General features: G+C 34.4%; 1 protein-coding gene across 50 annotated transcripts in view; it reads right to left on the reverse strand.

Annotated features, from left to right (window-relative positions):
• Positions 1–14,015, reverse strand: part of l(1)G0196 (inositol hexakisphosphate and diphosphoinositol-pentakisphosphate kinase) — a 525,389-nt gene that overhangs the window by 254,910 nt on the left and 256,464 nt on the right. For all 50 annotated transcript variants that reach the window (XM_067124577.1, XM_067124561.1, XM_067124576.1 and 47 more), the window contains one exon: positions 5,114–5,199. In XM_067124577.1, the coding sequence (XP_066980678.1) occupies positions 5,114–5,199 (86 nt within the window). The remainder of the gene's footprint in view (positions 1–5,113; positions 5,200–14,015) is intronic.

A 14,015-nucleotide genomic window follows, 5' to 3' on the forward strand; every position in this document is an offset into this window, starting at 1 on the left:
TGACAGTTTTACTAGAGTTTCACCATTCTGATAATAGTTCTCATGGCATTCCACTATCCTCATGGCAGTTTTACTGGTGTTTCAGCTTTTTACTGACTGTTCTACAGGCATTCTACCATTTTAACACCTGCTTTATATGTGTTCTGTAATCATGCACACAATAACTAATGTTTCCCCATTCTGCTAACTACTCAATTGGTGTTCCAGCATTTTATGGATGTTCTACATGGGTTCCATCATTCTAATGGCTTCTGACAATTCTTTAGGTGATCCCCTTTTTGTTGCTGCTCTATGTTGTTTAACACACCTCGCAAAATGTTATTGTGGCACTATCCTCAATCCAATGAATATCTTCTGGACAGAAATAGAAAACTCCCCACTCTTCCAGATTTTAAAACTGATGACACCTTTGATCTAATGATCATTGCAACTGCTTCTTTATTTAAACACAAATTACGAAATCTCACACAACAGCCAGCCTTATAATGTCAAAACAGCCAATATATCATTTACCCCTCCACAATTATCTTTCTTTTATCCTTCCCATGGCCAGGCACTACCCTTTCCGCAAATGTAGCTCTGTTATAGAAAGATACTCTCAGACATGTTTCCACTAACTTTCCTCCTAGTTGCAAAGGATGAGATTCCAATAAATAATAATTTTCCCCTTCATAAACTTTTCCCCTATGGTCTGAGAAGTTTTACAAAAAGAGTTGTATCCTCATATACAAAGAAAAATGCTTTCTCCATTCTCCAATGCCCCTACAAAATGAAACCTTACAGGCTTCCATTACTGTAGATAGTTTCTTCAGGTCTTTAAAATGTAGCAATCTTAGCCTTAACAGATCTTTAAGATGAATACCAAGAAACATTTCACTTTGTCCAGAGACAAAGAGTCCTCTAGATTTTAGTCTTCAGTTAGGACATGTTCCCAGGTGGAGCCTGGTCTCACTGCACGGAAATCAAAGTCTGCAAGCACCTTGAAGACTGGGTAATATTTAACATTGGTGCTGGCTTGATGTGATTAACACCATTTGATTGCTATTTATACACTGAAATTTCGGTACTGTACGTAACTGACAAAAGTATCTGCTTTGACTTGAGGATCAGCAACATTAACTTTAATTCTCAATATCAGGGGTTTACATGGATATATCTACCAACTATTTTAAATTTTTTTATAACTAGGTAAGAAGAGTTTTGAGTTTACTGATGTTTTGAATAATTTCCAACATTCTCGATAACATTTCTCCAATCTAAATTTGATTTGAGATCCTGCTGTAAGATATTCAGTTTTGTAGTGATAATACTTAGGTCTTCTATAAAGTGTCCCTGTAGTTCTCAAAGCTCTTTATACCATGTGATACAATACTACTGATTCCACCATGGACAAGTCAGTACATAAGTTTCCTGTTGTTCTTTGAACTAGCAAAATTGTCTGCTACAGAAAACTGATGTTGAGCAGCTCTACTGCATCATCTAATGGGTGGATTCATCTTAGATTACTGAAAACATTTCAGAGAGTGACAAGCATTTTGTCACCACATTACAAAAAGAAGTTGGTAGAAGATTTACTAGTGAATGTAACTGTCACTAAGATAAGTATTACATGGTGGCAAATACAGTGATCAAATCATGTGTTTTATGTAAATAAATATTTGTAGTGTTACTGCTTGTAAATTAGATTTTATGATAAATGTAGTCTAGGGATACCACAATGGACCATAAACTAATGCTCCACCCTGGCTACCATTATCTGGGTCAAATGCTGAATGGTATAAAATTATTCTTTTTGCCAAGGAGTGCTGGAATTACCCAGCTCAGTTTCTTGATATGTAATAAAAATGCGGAACAATGTCATGGATTATTACGCAATACCCTTATCAGATCTACTGGATAATATAACAGAATTTTACTAGTGTTTGAAATCCTTGATTTTATCTTTTCTTGAAAGTAACTTTAGGATTTCATTTTTCTAATAGAGAATGTTGGAGAGGTTGCTTTTCCTTTAGATTCAGTAGATGTCTGATTAGTTTTGTGACATGCAAAACAAACTGAGAAACTTCTGGTGGTCATGAGTCATCCTCCACGTGTGAGGCATGAGACTTTCTTTAACACATAATATTGCTCCCATAATTGAGAAACTTCTGTTGGTTGTCAGTATCCTCCATGTAAGGAGGCTTCTTCCCCATATAATACTGTCCCAAGTATGACAGCGGAGCTACATGAGGTTAAAAGGAAGCCTTTACAGCTTTCTATCCTGAAGGTTCTTTTATCCTTTGATCCCTCAAAGGAAATGAAAGGAAAAATTAATAATCCTCTTAAGGAGGCTAAGGGAGCTGTCACCAGCACTCAGGAGGAGGTCACTGTTGGAGATAGACCCATTGAAAATTTATCTGAAATGGAGGAGCTTGAAGGTCCTTCTTGGAAAAGATGTAACTTTCCATTAGCTGGTATTCCTGAAATTCTTCAATTTTATACAGCAGTTCGAGTTTTGCTCAGTGTTTAAGAAAATCTTAAAACTGACATTTATTTAATTTTGTCTTATTACTTTTATTACATGTTTTATTAAGAGGAATATGTTAGCATTTTTTCCCTCTTAACTATGTCAGCATTGGCAAAACTTTTGGGGTTAAAATTACCAGCATTTTCATTTCTGCTTCATGGCCTCTTTCTTCAAAAAATATATCTCACATCTTTTATCTGAAGCAGCAAGTTTTCCTTCCCAGTTAGCCCATTTAGGAGTATTACTGTACTACATGTACGTAATACTCCTGCCTAAAGTTAACACATGATTCTCACCTTTTTTTTTTCTTTGGAAAGATGTATTTATCTGGCCATATTCTTAGCAATAAAACATCACCAAGGGATTAATACTGTCTCTTTAAGCTTAAAAAGTAGTGGGTGGTTCTCAGGCTTGCTCTTTGAATGAAAACTGGTTGAAGAAGTCACTGACAGAGAGGGAAGAGGAACATAATGCTTGAAAATAGGTCTGGCAGCTCAAGCACGAGTTCTCTCCTATTTATGGCTGCATCATCAGTGAAAGCATGGTCCAATTCATCGTTAGATAACCAAAAGTAAAGTGAGCCAATGATCCAAGTGGCCTTATGACCTGGAGGAACTTGTCGAAAACAGGGTACTGTACTAATGTTCCTTACAGAACAGTGGCATAGGCACGAACTGTCTTGCCAATACCATCCTTACAAGTCCTGTCAAGACATTAAGAAAGAACAAAATAATAAACAATCCGTTATGGAACTTGAAACAGATGGTACTGAATCAGGGGGAACCAAATATCCTTCTGCTCATGAGCTAAACTTCAGGACAGGGAGAGGGAAGTCTAGAAATGTCTACAAAAAATTGCAGAGTTTTAAGTTAAAATAAAATGTATTACAAAAAATCTTGTTGCTCTTCCCATTAGTACCAGTTAACTAATAAATTCCCTAATCCCAAGCTACAAGCCAAAGGGGACTGTATTGGTTGATTATAACATATGGTAAAACCTTAAGATTACAATTTGCAGATACACTGACAAAAAAATAGAAAAACACAAATGGCCACAAAAACAAAAAATCAAGTGAAACATCGAAGCCCACAAGACAATACCTATACATCTTTGGCCGAAGCTTTAAACTGGGGAGGGTGGATGAGTGCTAGCTATATCCAACTTGAATAGGTACTGTATATTGTGTACAGTATTATCAATTTGGTAAACTCTTTATAGGATGTCCTTTATATACTAAACCATCATACTTTTGTAAGGCAATAGTGTGAACTTCATATAAATATATATTTGTAAATAAATATATAGAATGAACAATATATACTAAGTTATACAGTGTAATCATGATTGTGAATATTTAATTTTTATGTATTCCTCATTCTGATTTTAAATGATCAACATGATTGTGTCAAGGATACTTGAAAGGGAATTGGGTAAAAGGTTTGTGAACATATTTAATAAGTTTTGCTATGAATATTATGTATACTACTCTATTTAAGTAGATTAATAGGTAATTCTGCTAATACAGATATAGTAGCTCATCGCATACCAGTATTGAGTACAGGCTCAGATATCATTTGTATGCAGAATTTTGAATTAAAGCAATTTACATGATGTAATGTACAAAATGAGAATTTTAAAAATGTTATGCTTATTTATGGACCAAATACGTCTTATTCCTTTTCATCCCTTAAATAACTGACATTTATATTTGAGGCTTCAACATATTGTTACAAAAGGTTCTGATATTTTATACACATGACAATATTTTCATTGGTAGTCAATTTTCATATGGCAATCTCCAACATGGATTTAACTGAATAGTATATCTGGAGGATCTTGTTGGTTATTTTAAAAAAATATATATATAAGGAACACCTCTGTGAACCTACAAGTTCATTAAATCTATTCTGTACATACTATTTTATTAGACACAAAAAACTTATGACATGCAAAAAGGCAAGTGCCTTAACATCTACATTAGAGTCTAGGCTACTTTCTAAAGTCAGTGACCAATAACTGAAGGTACTGGAATGCAAAACATATCACTACCTAGAAATAATGATAAATATATACAGTACTGGTTTTTCACTTATAAAAAGTTTTTTATACTCTCCTGTTTTGAACAAATTCTATCTGAATTCCTCTTTGGTTCACATTCTTCATCTATACCATTCCTCAATGATTTTCTGGGCATTTCCAAAGTTCTCCATCCTGGTACAGTACTTCTATATATTTACTACTTTGACTTAATGCTACCCTTGCATTCTCAGTTCATGCCAAACTATCTCTAGCTTTGAAACGTGAGCCTGTTTTTCAGCACCCTGTCATCACTTCTCCTAGCAAATTCATTTAAAATATGATCTAATGCCCCTCAGACATAAATCTCAAGATTGTGTAGCAATACTGTACTTGTTCTACTATACTTACAATTTGTTCCCTGGTGCAATCACACACACACAAATTTTAATACCACTTAAAAATAAGTTTTGGCAGCAATGGCAATACCGTACTGTACAGCATAAAAAACAAAAGATACCAAAATCACTATCAATACACACTACAGTTCATCACATTAAAGAATGTGTTGCAATAAACAAATTACAGTACCTTCTTCGCTGCTTGATCTTCTTTTCCATCCTCTGGGCTGATACTTTAGTTGCACCTTTCGGTTAATTCCAGAAAAATGACCATACCTGTGGAAAAAACATGCATAAACTTGTGTAAAGCTTGTTCAAATATAATAGAACTAACTGAAACAGAACTGCATTTGAAATACTATTCCATCTCAGGAATGATACAAATAATACCATCACTAATAATAATAATAATAATAGAGGCATTAACTCCACAACTGTTTGTTTGTATGATAGTACAGCAGTTAAAAGTTCATAATACATCTGCAAGCTTTCAAGTCTGCTCTACTTATTTTTAACCACAAATATTTATCAAAAGAAAAGTAATACAATATTGATTATTGTTACATAAATCTATTACTGTAAGAGAGTGCTATAAAACTGTGGAATTAGTCTGCAATCTTGTTACATGAGTGGTTAATTTGTGAGACAGCAACAGCATCACAGATAGTAGATGAAGGTCCAAAAACCTTTGTTAAACCCCTAAATACCACCGCAGGTTCATTTACAGGTGTTTGGATCTCCATACACCAACCTGATACTGTTGGTGTCTTATTATCATAAATTAATTTAATGAGACTACTGAGTCAAGAGTTTTAGACTCTCATAGGGTTTGCTCAAGGATTTATTCCCAAATTATGGCTGAAAAATTGAGTAAGGTGAAATAAGTTCTGTGGAAGACCAAAGGGAATGTCTGGAAATTAAAACCAGAAATCAATGGAGCTGGGGTCAAAGGGATGCTGTAAAGAACCTTAGTACCATTAACAGTGTGCCATGCATGGTACGCTGTAAGTGGCACCGCTAAGGGGTGTTGGTGAATCTTAACCTCCCACTCTGATAACAAGGCTATTGACTGACTCCACAGTTGCAGGCACCTCTGCTACTTCTAGAAAACAAACAACACCTGAAGATGACAGAAAAGGTTATCAATTATGAGATCATGATGTCAACTCGATTTGCCTTAAAATAACAAAATATGCACTACTAACACTTGTCTGTAAATTTATCACAAAGCTGTTTTACTGTATCACTTTGCACAAGATATTTATGGTTGAAAATGAGAGCTAAGCAGATTATGAACAACTTTCAGTTGTACTCTGAACTTTGCTATCACCACTGGAATGTAGTCACATTATTCAGATGCATTAGGTAATAATAATAATAATAATAATAATAATAATAATAATAATAATAATAATAATAATAATAATAACCTTTGAATATGGAAAATTCAGTTATGCCATACTTTTCCTTTTGAAGAATGTTCTCATGCCCTTTTACCATAGCCATGCATATTTAATAACAAAACCTACATTTTGCAAGTTAATCCACAGCTTTAGTAGCATACCCTTTAATACAGTCTCAATTTTATTCTGAAAATGATAACACATCCAAAATCAAGATGCTAGCCTTAGATTTACAAAAATCACCATCAGTGTAGTATTCATGTCATATATGTAATAAATAAACAATCCTGTACAAGTGGTTAGGGTATTTACAATGATTCACAGAGAAAACCAAAATTTTCATAGAGCATCATATTGTTAGGTATTAAAATGAGCAAAAAAAGCTTTATTTAAAAAGAAATACTGTACAGTAACTGAAATACACAAGAGTCCTACAACACAGTATTAAGGGTATAGCATTTATATTTTACACAGCATATCCTGAAAAGAAATCTCAACAATATTGTACCAAAGAACTTGAAAAGGCGTTACAGTACTAGAGACCACAGTCTAATCAGGTAAGGATGAAGAAAAGACTGTTTAACCTCAAGGCCTCCAGCACTGGGAATGTGCTCTGTTTAATGTGAATGCTCTTTATTAAATAATACCTAAAAACTTGGTTATACTATACCAAAATTTGTCTCAATCTGCATGACTAAATATAATGGACACCCAACTAAGTTTAAAAGTATACTAGGCACTGCAACTTTCTGACCAGCCTGACTGGTCACAAGGCTCTTGTTGATGGGATATACCAGCAAAATACACCCATTCTGATGGAGATTTGCTATGAGCTGACTGGGTCTAACAGCTCCATGTCCATGTCCACCATTACAGAAGTAATCAGACACACTCATGCTGACTACAGCAGGGGTGCTAATAACAAGTCTTAAATAATTGGGCTGCTACAGAACAGATCCTGAGTAATTGGACTGGTACTGACTAGCTCCTTTTGCTTCATGGAATGTCTCCTTGTGACTGGACTGCCACTGAAAGAATCCTAATTAATGGATTTGTTCTCTGGAATTTTAGCTTCGCTGAGTACTACTTTTCTGAATGGGACTATACCTTAAATGGGTCTGCTGAGGTCAGGCCCGTCAACATGGGATTTGGCTTGGTGCTTTTCTCTAGTAACAGTTATATCTTGTCTGGGTCCAAGTGATAAACAAGTCACTCTACCCTCAAAACTGGCAAACTGAGTAACATTTCATAACAAATGAAATGGCACCAAAAGTTATGAGTTTGTTATTAAACAATACCATACTAGTTCTTCTTCAGGTGTTCAATAATATGCCAAGGAGGTGGGAACTTTCCTTTGCATCTTGAATGTTGATCAAACACACAAGTAAGAGAAACACACGTAAAGTGGATCATCTATCCACTTTGTAACGATAGTTTAATCCCCTTAGAAGTATGGCAACTGCAAATCAAGATTCCAGTCTTAAAGACTACAGGAGTCCTAGGGTAAGGGAAGCAATTTCCTTCTATCCAGCAATCTCAGAAAGATTGCTGCTTTTAAGTTAGGCAAAATTTACATGTTTAAAAAATACTACAGTAGTCATAATAATATAAAAATTCTATACTTTTTACTCTATTTTCCAAGTATTTTATCACTCATTCTGACCCAGTATATACTGTATAACTGTATGAGTCTATATTGTAGGAATACTTGCAAGTTTGCATAAAATATCATTAAGAACATTATTTCTAGATTTTTATGCACCAAAATATTGTAGCCTGTACTACTCTGTGTAGCAAAGACACAGGCAATTACAAAGAAAACTTAGATTTTAAACAAGTGTGAGTACAAAGTGCTAAGAAGGAAGCCAGTAAACATACCAAATGTCATAGATTAAGATGATTTACATATAAAGTGAGAAAGGAAAGGAGCTGTTTGTTAGAAAATTAGCGTAAATAGATGTAGCAGAATGAAGATCATTCTGCTACATCAGAATATCATGGAAAAAGGGCAGAGATGAAAACTCAGACCATAAGAAAAATGAAAGAATTCATTTTAAATCATTTTAAATCTAACCATGTAACTGGAAATTCAACCTAAAAATGTTAATACACTGTAATCAATTAAGATGTTGATGATTTGTTCACATGTAAAATCATAACCACAAATTTTCTCATTTTAAGGGTTAATTACAGTAGTCATGATACCTGGCAGGAAACTAAAATCAGTCATCAACCAATCAGTCCCCTTGGATTTGGTGAAACATTAATTCAAGGGTAAAGCTTCAAACCAAATTAAGAGGAATTATATATTTTGGTAAATTCATACATGATCATTCTTTCATAATGTGATGAACCTGGTAAAGGCAATGAAATACAAAATTTGTTTCTAATAATATTCTTTTTGTTACCTCTAGAAACGTGGAAAAAAAATGTTAAAATTATATCTATCATGTCTGATCACAAAGAAATGAAGCCTTGAGCAGGGCAGTGCTGCATATATGACTTTGATCTTGTTGATCAAGAGTGCCACAACAACTAAAAAAAAAAATTAAAAATATGTATAAAAAGGGTAAAATCTACTATAATAAGCCTTAAAAACTTTTCATTTTGCTTTAACCTTTTCAATAAAAGCAAATGACATGAAAAAATATATGTACTTTCATACTGCAAGGCAGGTAGCATGGCTGACTTTTAAGCTACACAATATATGAGGTTTTAAATCCATTTCATAGTCTGCTATAAATCTGGATTAAACAATATAATCACTAAGTTTTCTCACATGTACATTTGAAGGATTTCTTTATGCTGACATGCAATACAAATGATCAATTAAGGAGAACTAAAAGACTACAGAGGCACGAGACAAATATCATCCATGACTGACATTTATGGAAATTTTTAATATACATCCATTACTTGAAGAGACAACAGTATCAGATAAAAATTTATGCTGTTAACGGTTGGTTTTAAGGAAAACAAATACAGTACATGCATCCAACAATGACCAAAGGAACTAACATCCATCTCAGCATCTATTGAATTCTATAACAGAAAATTAAGAATATGCACTATGCAATCTACTGCACTAGTTATCCAAGGGAGTATAAGTTGAGTACAAACCCCTTCCCTGAGTATTTATAATCTTATCTTAGAAACGACGCTATAGTAGATAGAAATGTGATAATGACAATTGCTGTACCAGCTATACAAAAAATTATGACTGGTTTACATAATGTCCAACATTCATACTGCATTTCTATCTAGTATAATTTATATGATATGAATGTTCATAGTCAGGTTGGGAATTTATTCTTACACCATTTTCAGAAAGAATATGATTGTATGTGACAAGTAAATCACTCTTGGTCAATAAATACTGTGTAAAGGTTTTCTATCTTTGAATGCACCCACAAAATAACTCTGCAGTCATGTCAGTTCTTAAATGATAACAATTAATTAGTCTCATACATGATCTCAAGTTCTTTTCTGTCCACTTCATCAGATTTGTACTGTTATAATTGAAACCTCAATACATTATCTTGAAACTTTAATTATTTTCTTAAGAACATATGGATGCATATCTTGAAAAAATCTGTTGGCAGCTTTGGATCTGAGACAAAACACTGAATGATATGCATGTTTAAAAAGAAATATGTATTTTGAAAATTTGTCAGTAAAACTTTCCATTTCACAATAATTTAGTAATCAATTTTTATTCTGATATTCATTACCATGACAAATGTACAGTTTTCATACTGTCTTGTTTCAATTACTATTTTCAACCAGTAACTAAAGGATACTAGAGATTACCAGATTGACACTCCTCTAAATGCATATTCAGAAACCAAGAAACTGCGAGACTTCTTGTTCTCTGAAAATTGTCCACATCTATAAAAATAAAATAACTTTTGATCGCTAGGCTACCCCAGCCATTTAGAATACATGATCTTTTCATTCCCCAAATCTGTTTTCATGTAATCTTGTCAACTCTCTAATGACTTGTTTGTCAACTGTTTTATAAAATCCTACATATCCTTGATGGCCCTGCAACCTTACTATTTTCATCTTAATAAGGGCTCTATTAATTACTAAAATGCCACATTCTTTACAGGTCCTCCTGTCATCCAAACATCCTCCAGTTTATACTTAATCTCTTCAGGAAGTACTCCTCTCACTGGCCCACTATTTCTTTCATTTAATTCTCCATTTTCATGTTTTACATATTTTGCACGTTTCACATCTTTCTATATTTCTGTATCCACTCTGCTACACCAAATATTTCCTTTCTTCCATCTACTATGTACAGATTCAGATTCCATTCCAGTATCATTTTACTATTTTCTCTTCTCAACTGCCACAGGCCTCCCTTTTTTTCTCACTCTGGTTCTTTCTATCCTTTGTCCCATCCACCCTACGTCAAAGATTGTGGGCTCACTTCTTTTCTTACTATGCACCTTGTACAACCAATTCCAGTATTATGTCTGTCTCAAAACATATACACTTTTTATACCTCTTCCCAGCTAATGAATCACATACATATACTGCATTTTTGTATGTCTTCCAGTACTTATTCCATTACTCATGTTTATAATGTTTAGTGACTTTTTTGTGTTCCTTCATGAATTCATTTCTCAGTTTCAGTACTGATATTCTTTTGACTTTTTCTTTAATTACCATCAACTCATAGTGCTAAAATAACTTGCCTGGAGTAACAGTGCAATCTCTTTCCTTGATGCTATTCTCATCATAAAATCTATTTATATTTCAGCTACTCCAGTTTCATATTTTATCAATTTCCCTCTGAGCTTCTGAATCACCAATCAGTATCCTTAGTGAGTTGTGAATGGAGTGTGGAAAAGCCGATGTTTGCAGATGATACAGTGCTGATTGGGATAAAGAAGGGAAACTGCATAAACAAGTACACTTGGCTCAAGCAGGATTCCATTGTATGCTTCTCACTCACAGTTTTGCTTTCCTAAGAAAAACCATAATCATTTCATTATCCTCCTCAATTCCAACTCTACCTATAGGTTTTCCACAAGTGGAACATCTTTCATAACATTCAGTGAAAACATGTTGCTTTTTGGCTGTAAGTTTGAGTAAGCTTTCTTGGCATTAGTAATTGTTATTTAGTGGATTTCACTACATTTAGTGGATTTCCCCATGTCCCATGTTTATTCTGGGCAATTACTTTCTGACAAACTTTTCCAGAAATCATCGAGCAAATTTAATTTTAGGATATAATGCCCCTGATGGTTTCACCCTCAAAAGCAAGTTTACCAGTGTGCTAAGGGGCCATGTCTTTTCTATACTCTCTCCTAGCATGAACATGTAGCACAAGTTATTTAATGACTACCAACCTTTCTCATTCCCTACATTGTTTTTTTACTCTATCATCCCACCCAATATTCATGATCCACCAAGCCTGGCCAGTATATTATAAGACCTTATTTGTATTTCAAGCTCAGCCTTTAATTTTGGATGTCTCATTCAACACTTCTGTTTTTTAATTCAGAATTATGTTCTTAATACTTTTAACTGCCATGTCTATTCAGTTATAATTGTTTCTTCCCACTGTATTTTTGGTACCTATCATGTACCATGGGTATCATTAGGCAGACTTTTACATTTCTTTTAAATCTCATAGAGTGAGAGCTACATATGAATTCACTTCAATATTGCCATCCTCAGACTCATTATCACCTCTTAATGAAACAATCTGCTCTGTTGGGTAATCTATTCCTATCCTTTTATGTTTACTTCCATTTTTTGAACAATGATAATCAGATTATTCATTACAACCTCAAAGACACTAAAATTTTTCCATACAAACTCATAACTCACACAGCCCATGTTTGTGGTCTTTGAATGTCCCTACCACTGCTAACTTTTGCCTAAAGCAGGAGCCCCAACATTTTAGACAATACACCAATTCATGGAATCCATGATCCCTCATCAAACCCAACCATGTAAAATAAAAAAGCAAACAAATACAGGCAGTCCCCGGTTATCGGCGGGGTTCTGTTCCTGACGGTGTGATGATAACTGAAAATCGCCAGTAACCGAAAATCGGGGATTTTCTGCACTTTTTTGGCAATTTTCAGGGCTTATCGGCGCCAATTTCGGTTATCGGCGCCCATGTTAGATATGTATCAGCACCAATACCTACATATCGATGTCGATAAGCAGAAATCGGCAATTTTCTGCACCAAAAATTGACGATTTTCATCGCTAGACAAGCCCCATAAAACCGGATCGCCGTTAACCGGGCCTGCTGTTAACCGGGGACTGCCTGTACTGATTTATGGGCAGAAATTCATTTGGCCTTTTCCTTCGTTACTGTTTCTTGATGAGATTCATTTAACCTTTACATTTTGCTATCCCCTATTCAATTTCTATTTCTGTTCCTATACGGGACTTATTTATGTGAACAATAATAGTAAATGACACTTCAACTTAACAGGCAACGGCACTACGATAAGTAATAAAGTCAATTAAGTAATGAAGATTTACTTATGACCTACACGTTACCCTGGAGCTAACTTGCATCACTTATAGTGTAGAGCAATTTCATTTGAAGTAATTGAACGCCAGTCCTAATCCATATTTTGTTGTCAATCAATTTAAAATATTAATTTACTTATCACTCAGTTTTAAAGATACACTGTACTGTATCTGCAAAATGAATTGCTTCTAAAAATATGTACAATACAGTACTGTACAGTACAGCCTAACAAAAATGTTGCCAATTGCAGTAGTTCTGCCTACTTATGCTTACAAGATATATAAAATACACAAAACTCTTGCAGTTTAAAAGAAGACCATAAACATCTTTGTTTACTTTTTTAACATGTTACAAAAACAACCTGCTTACTTTCCTAAATGAAAAAATATATGTGTAACACAACATTACTGAATTAATTACAATACTGTACTCCATTAAATAAACCCCACTAAAAATACTGTACTACAGAGGGGGCAGGGGGGCAGAGTAAGAGCATAGTTTACCTTAACTCGATGCATACATGTATGTATACACATGCAAACATAAAGACTGAAAATTGATGTATGTAACGTCACACTAATGCTTTTACAGGTTGACCTGTGCAAGAGCCCATGAGGCATGTGGCTTACTTAATTTTCATCATCATCACACAACCGTATTACGTACAATACTGTATGTATCACATTAAGTAAATGTCAATAAAAATATGGTACCAGACAGAGAGAGAGAGAGAGAGAGAGAGAGAGAGAGAGAGAGAGAGAGAGAGAGAGAGAGAGAGAGAGAGAGAGAGAGAGAGAGAGAGAGAGAGAGAATGGGTCACTGCATTTATATACAGTATTGTTTTGTAACGTGATGCTTGCGAATATAAAGAAATACAAGTACACAGACTAAAAGTTTACCTCGAAGATGACGAAATATAGACAGCAATGCATTAAATGCAGTAGATGTCCATCAAAATTTTGTGTACTGTACAGTACAGTAATCTGATTTTGAAGACAATGGTAGGCTGAAGGGTAAAGGCACTTCCTATAGTCACAAATCTTAAGAATATCAGAGCATACCATACTGTAAACTTGAAGACAGCTGTATGCAGCAATATTTGGAGTTGTTGCTGGTGCAGTCTTCTACTGAGCAGACCTGTAAACTTAAAAGCAGTAATCTCTATATGCCGAGTTATTTTACTG

This window comes from Macrobrachium rosenbergii, chromosome 22, assembly GCF_040412425.1.
Source record: "Macrobrachium rosenbergii isolate ZJJX-2024 chromosome 22, ASM4041242v1, whole genome shotgun sequence".
NCBI lineage: Eukaryota > Metazoa > Arthropoda > Malacostraca > Decapoda > Palaemonidae > Macrobrachium > Macrobrachium rosenbergii.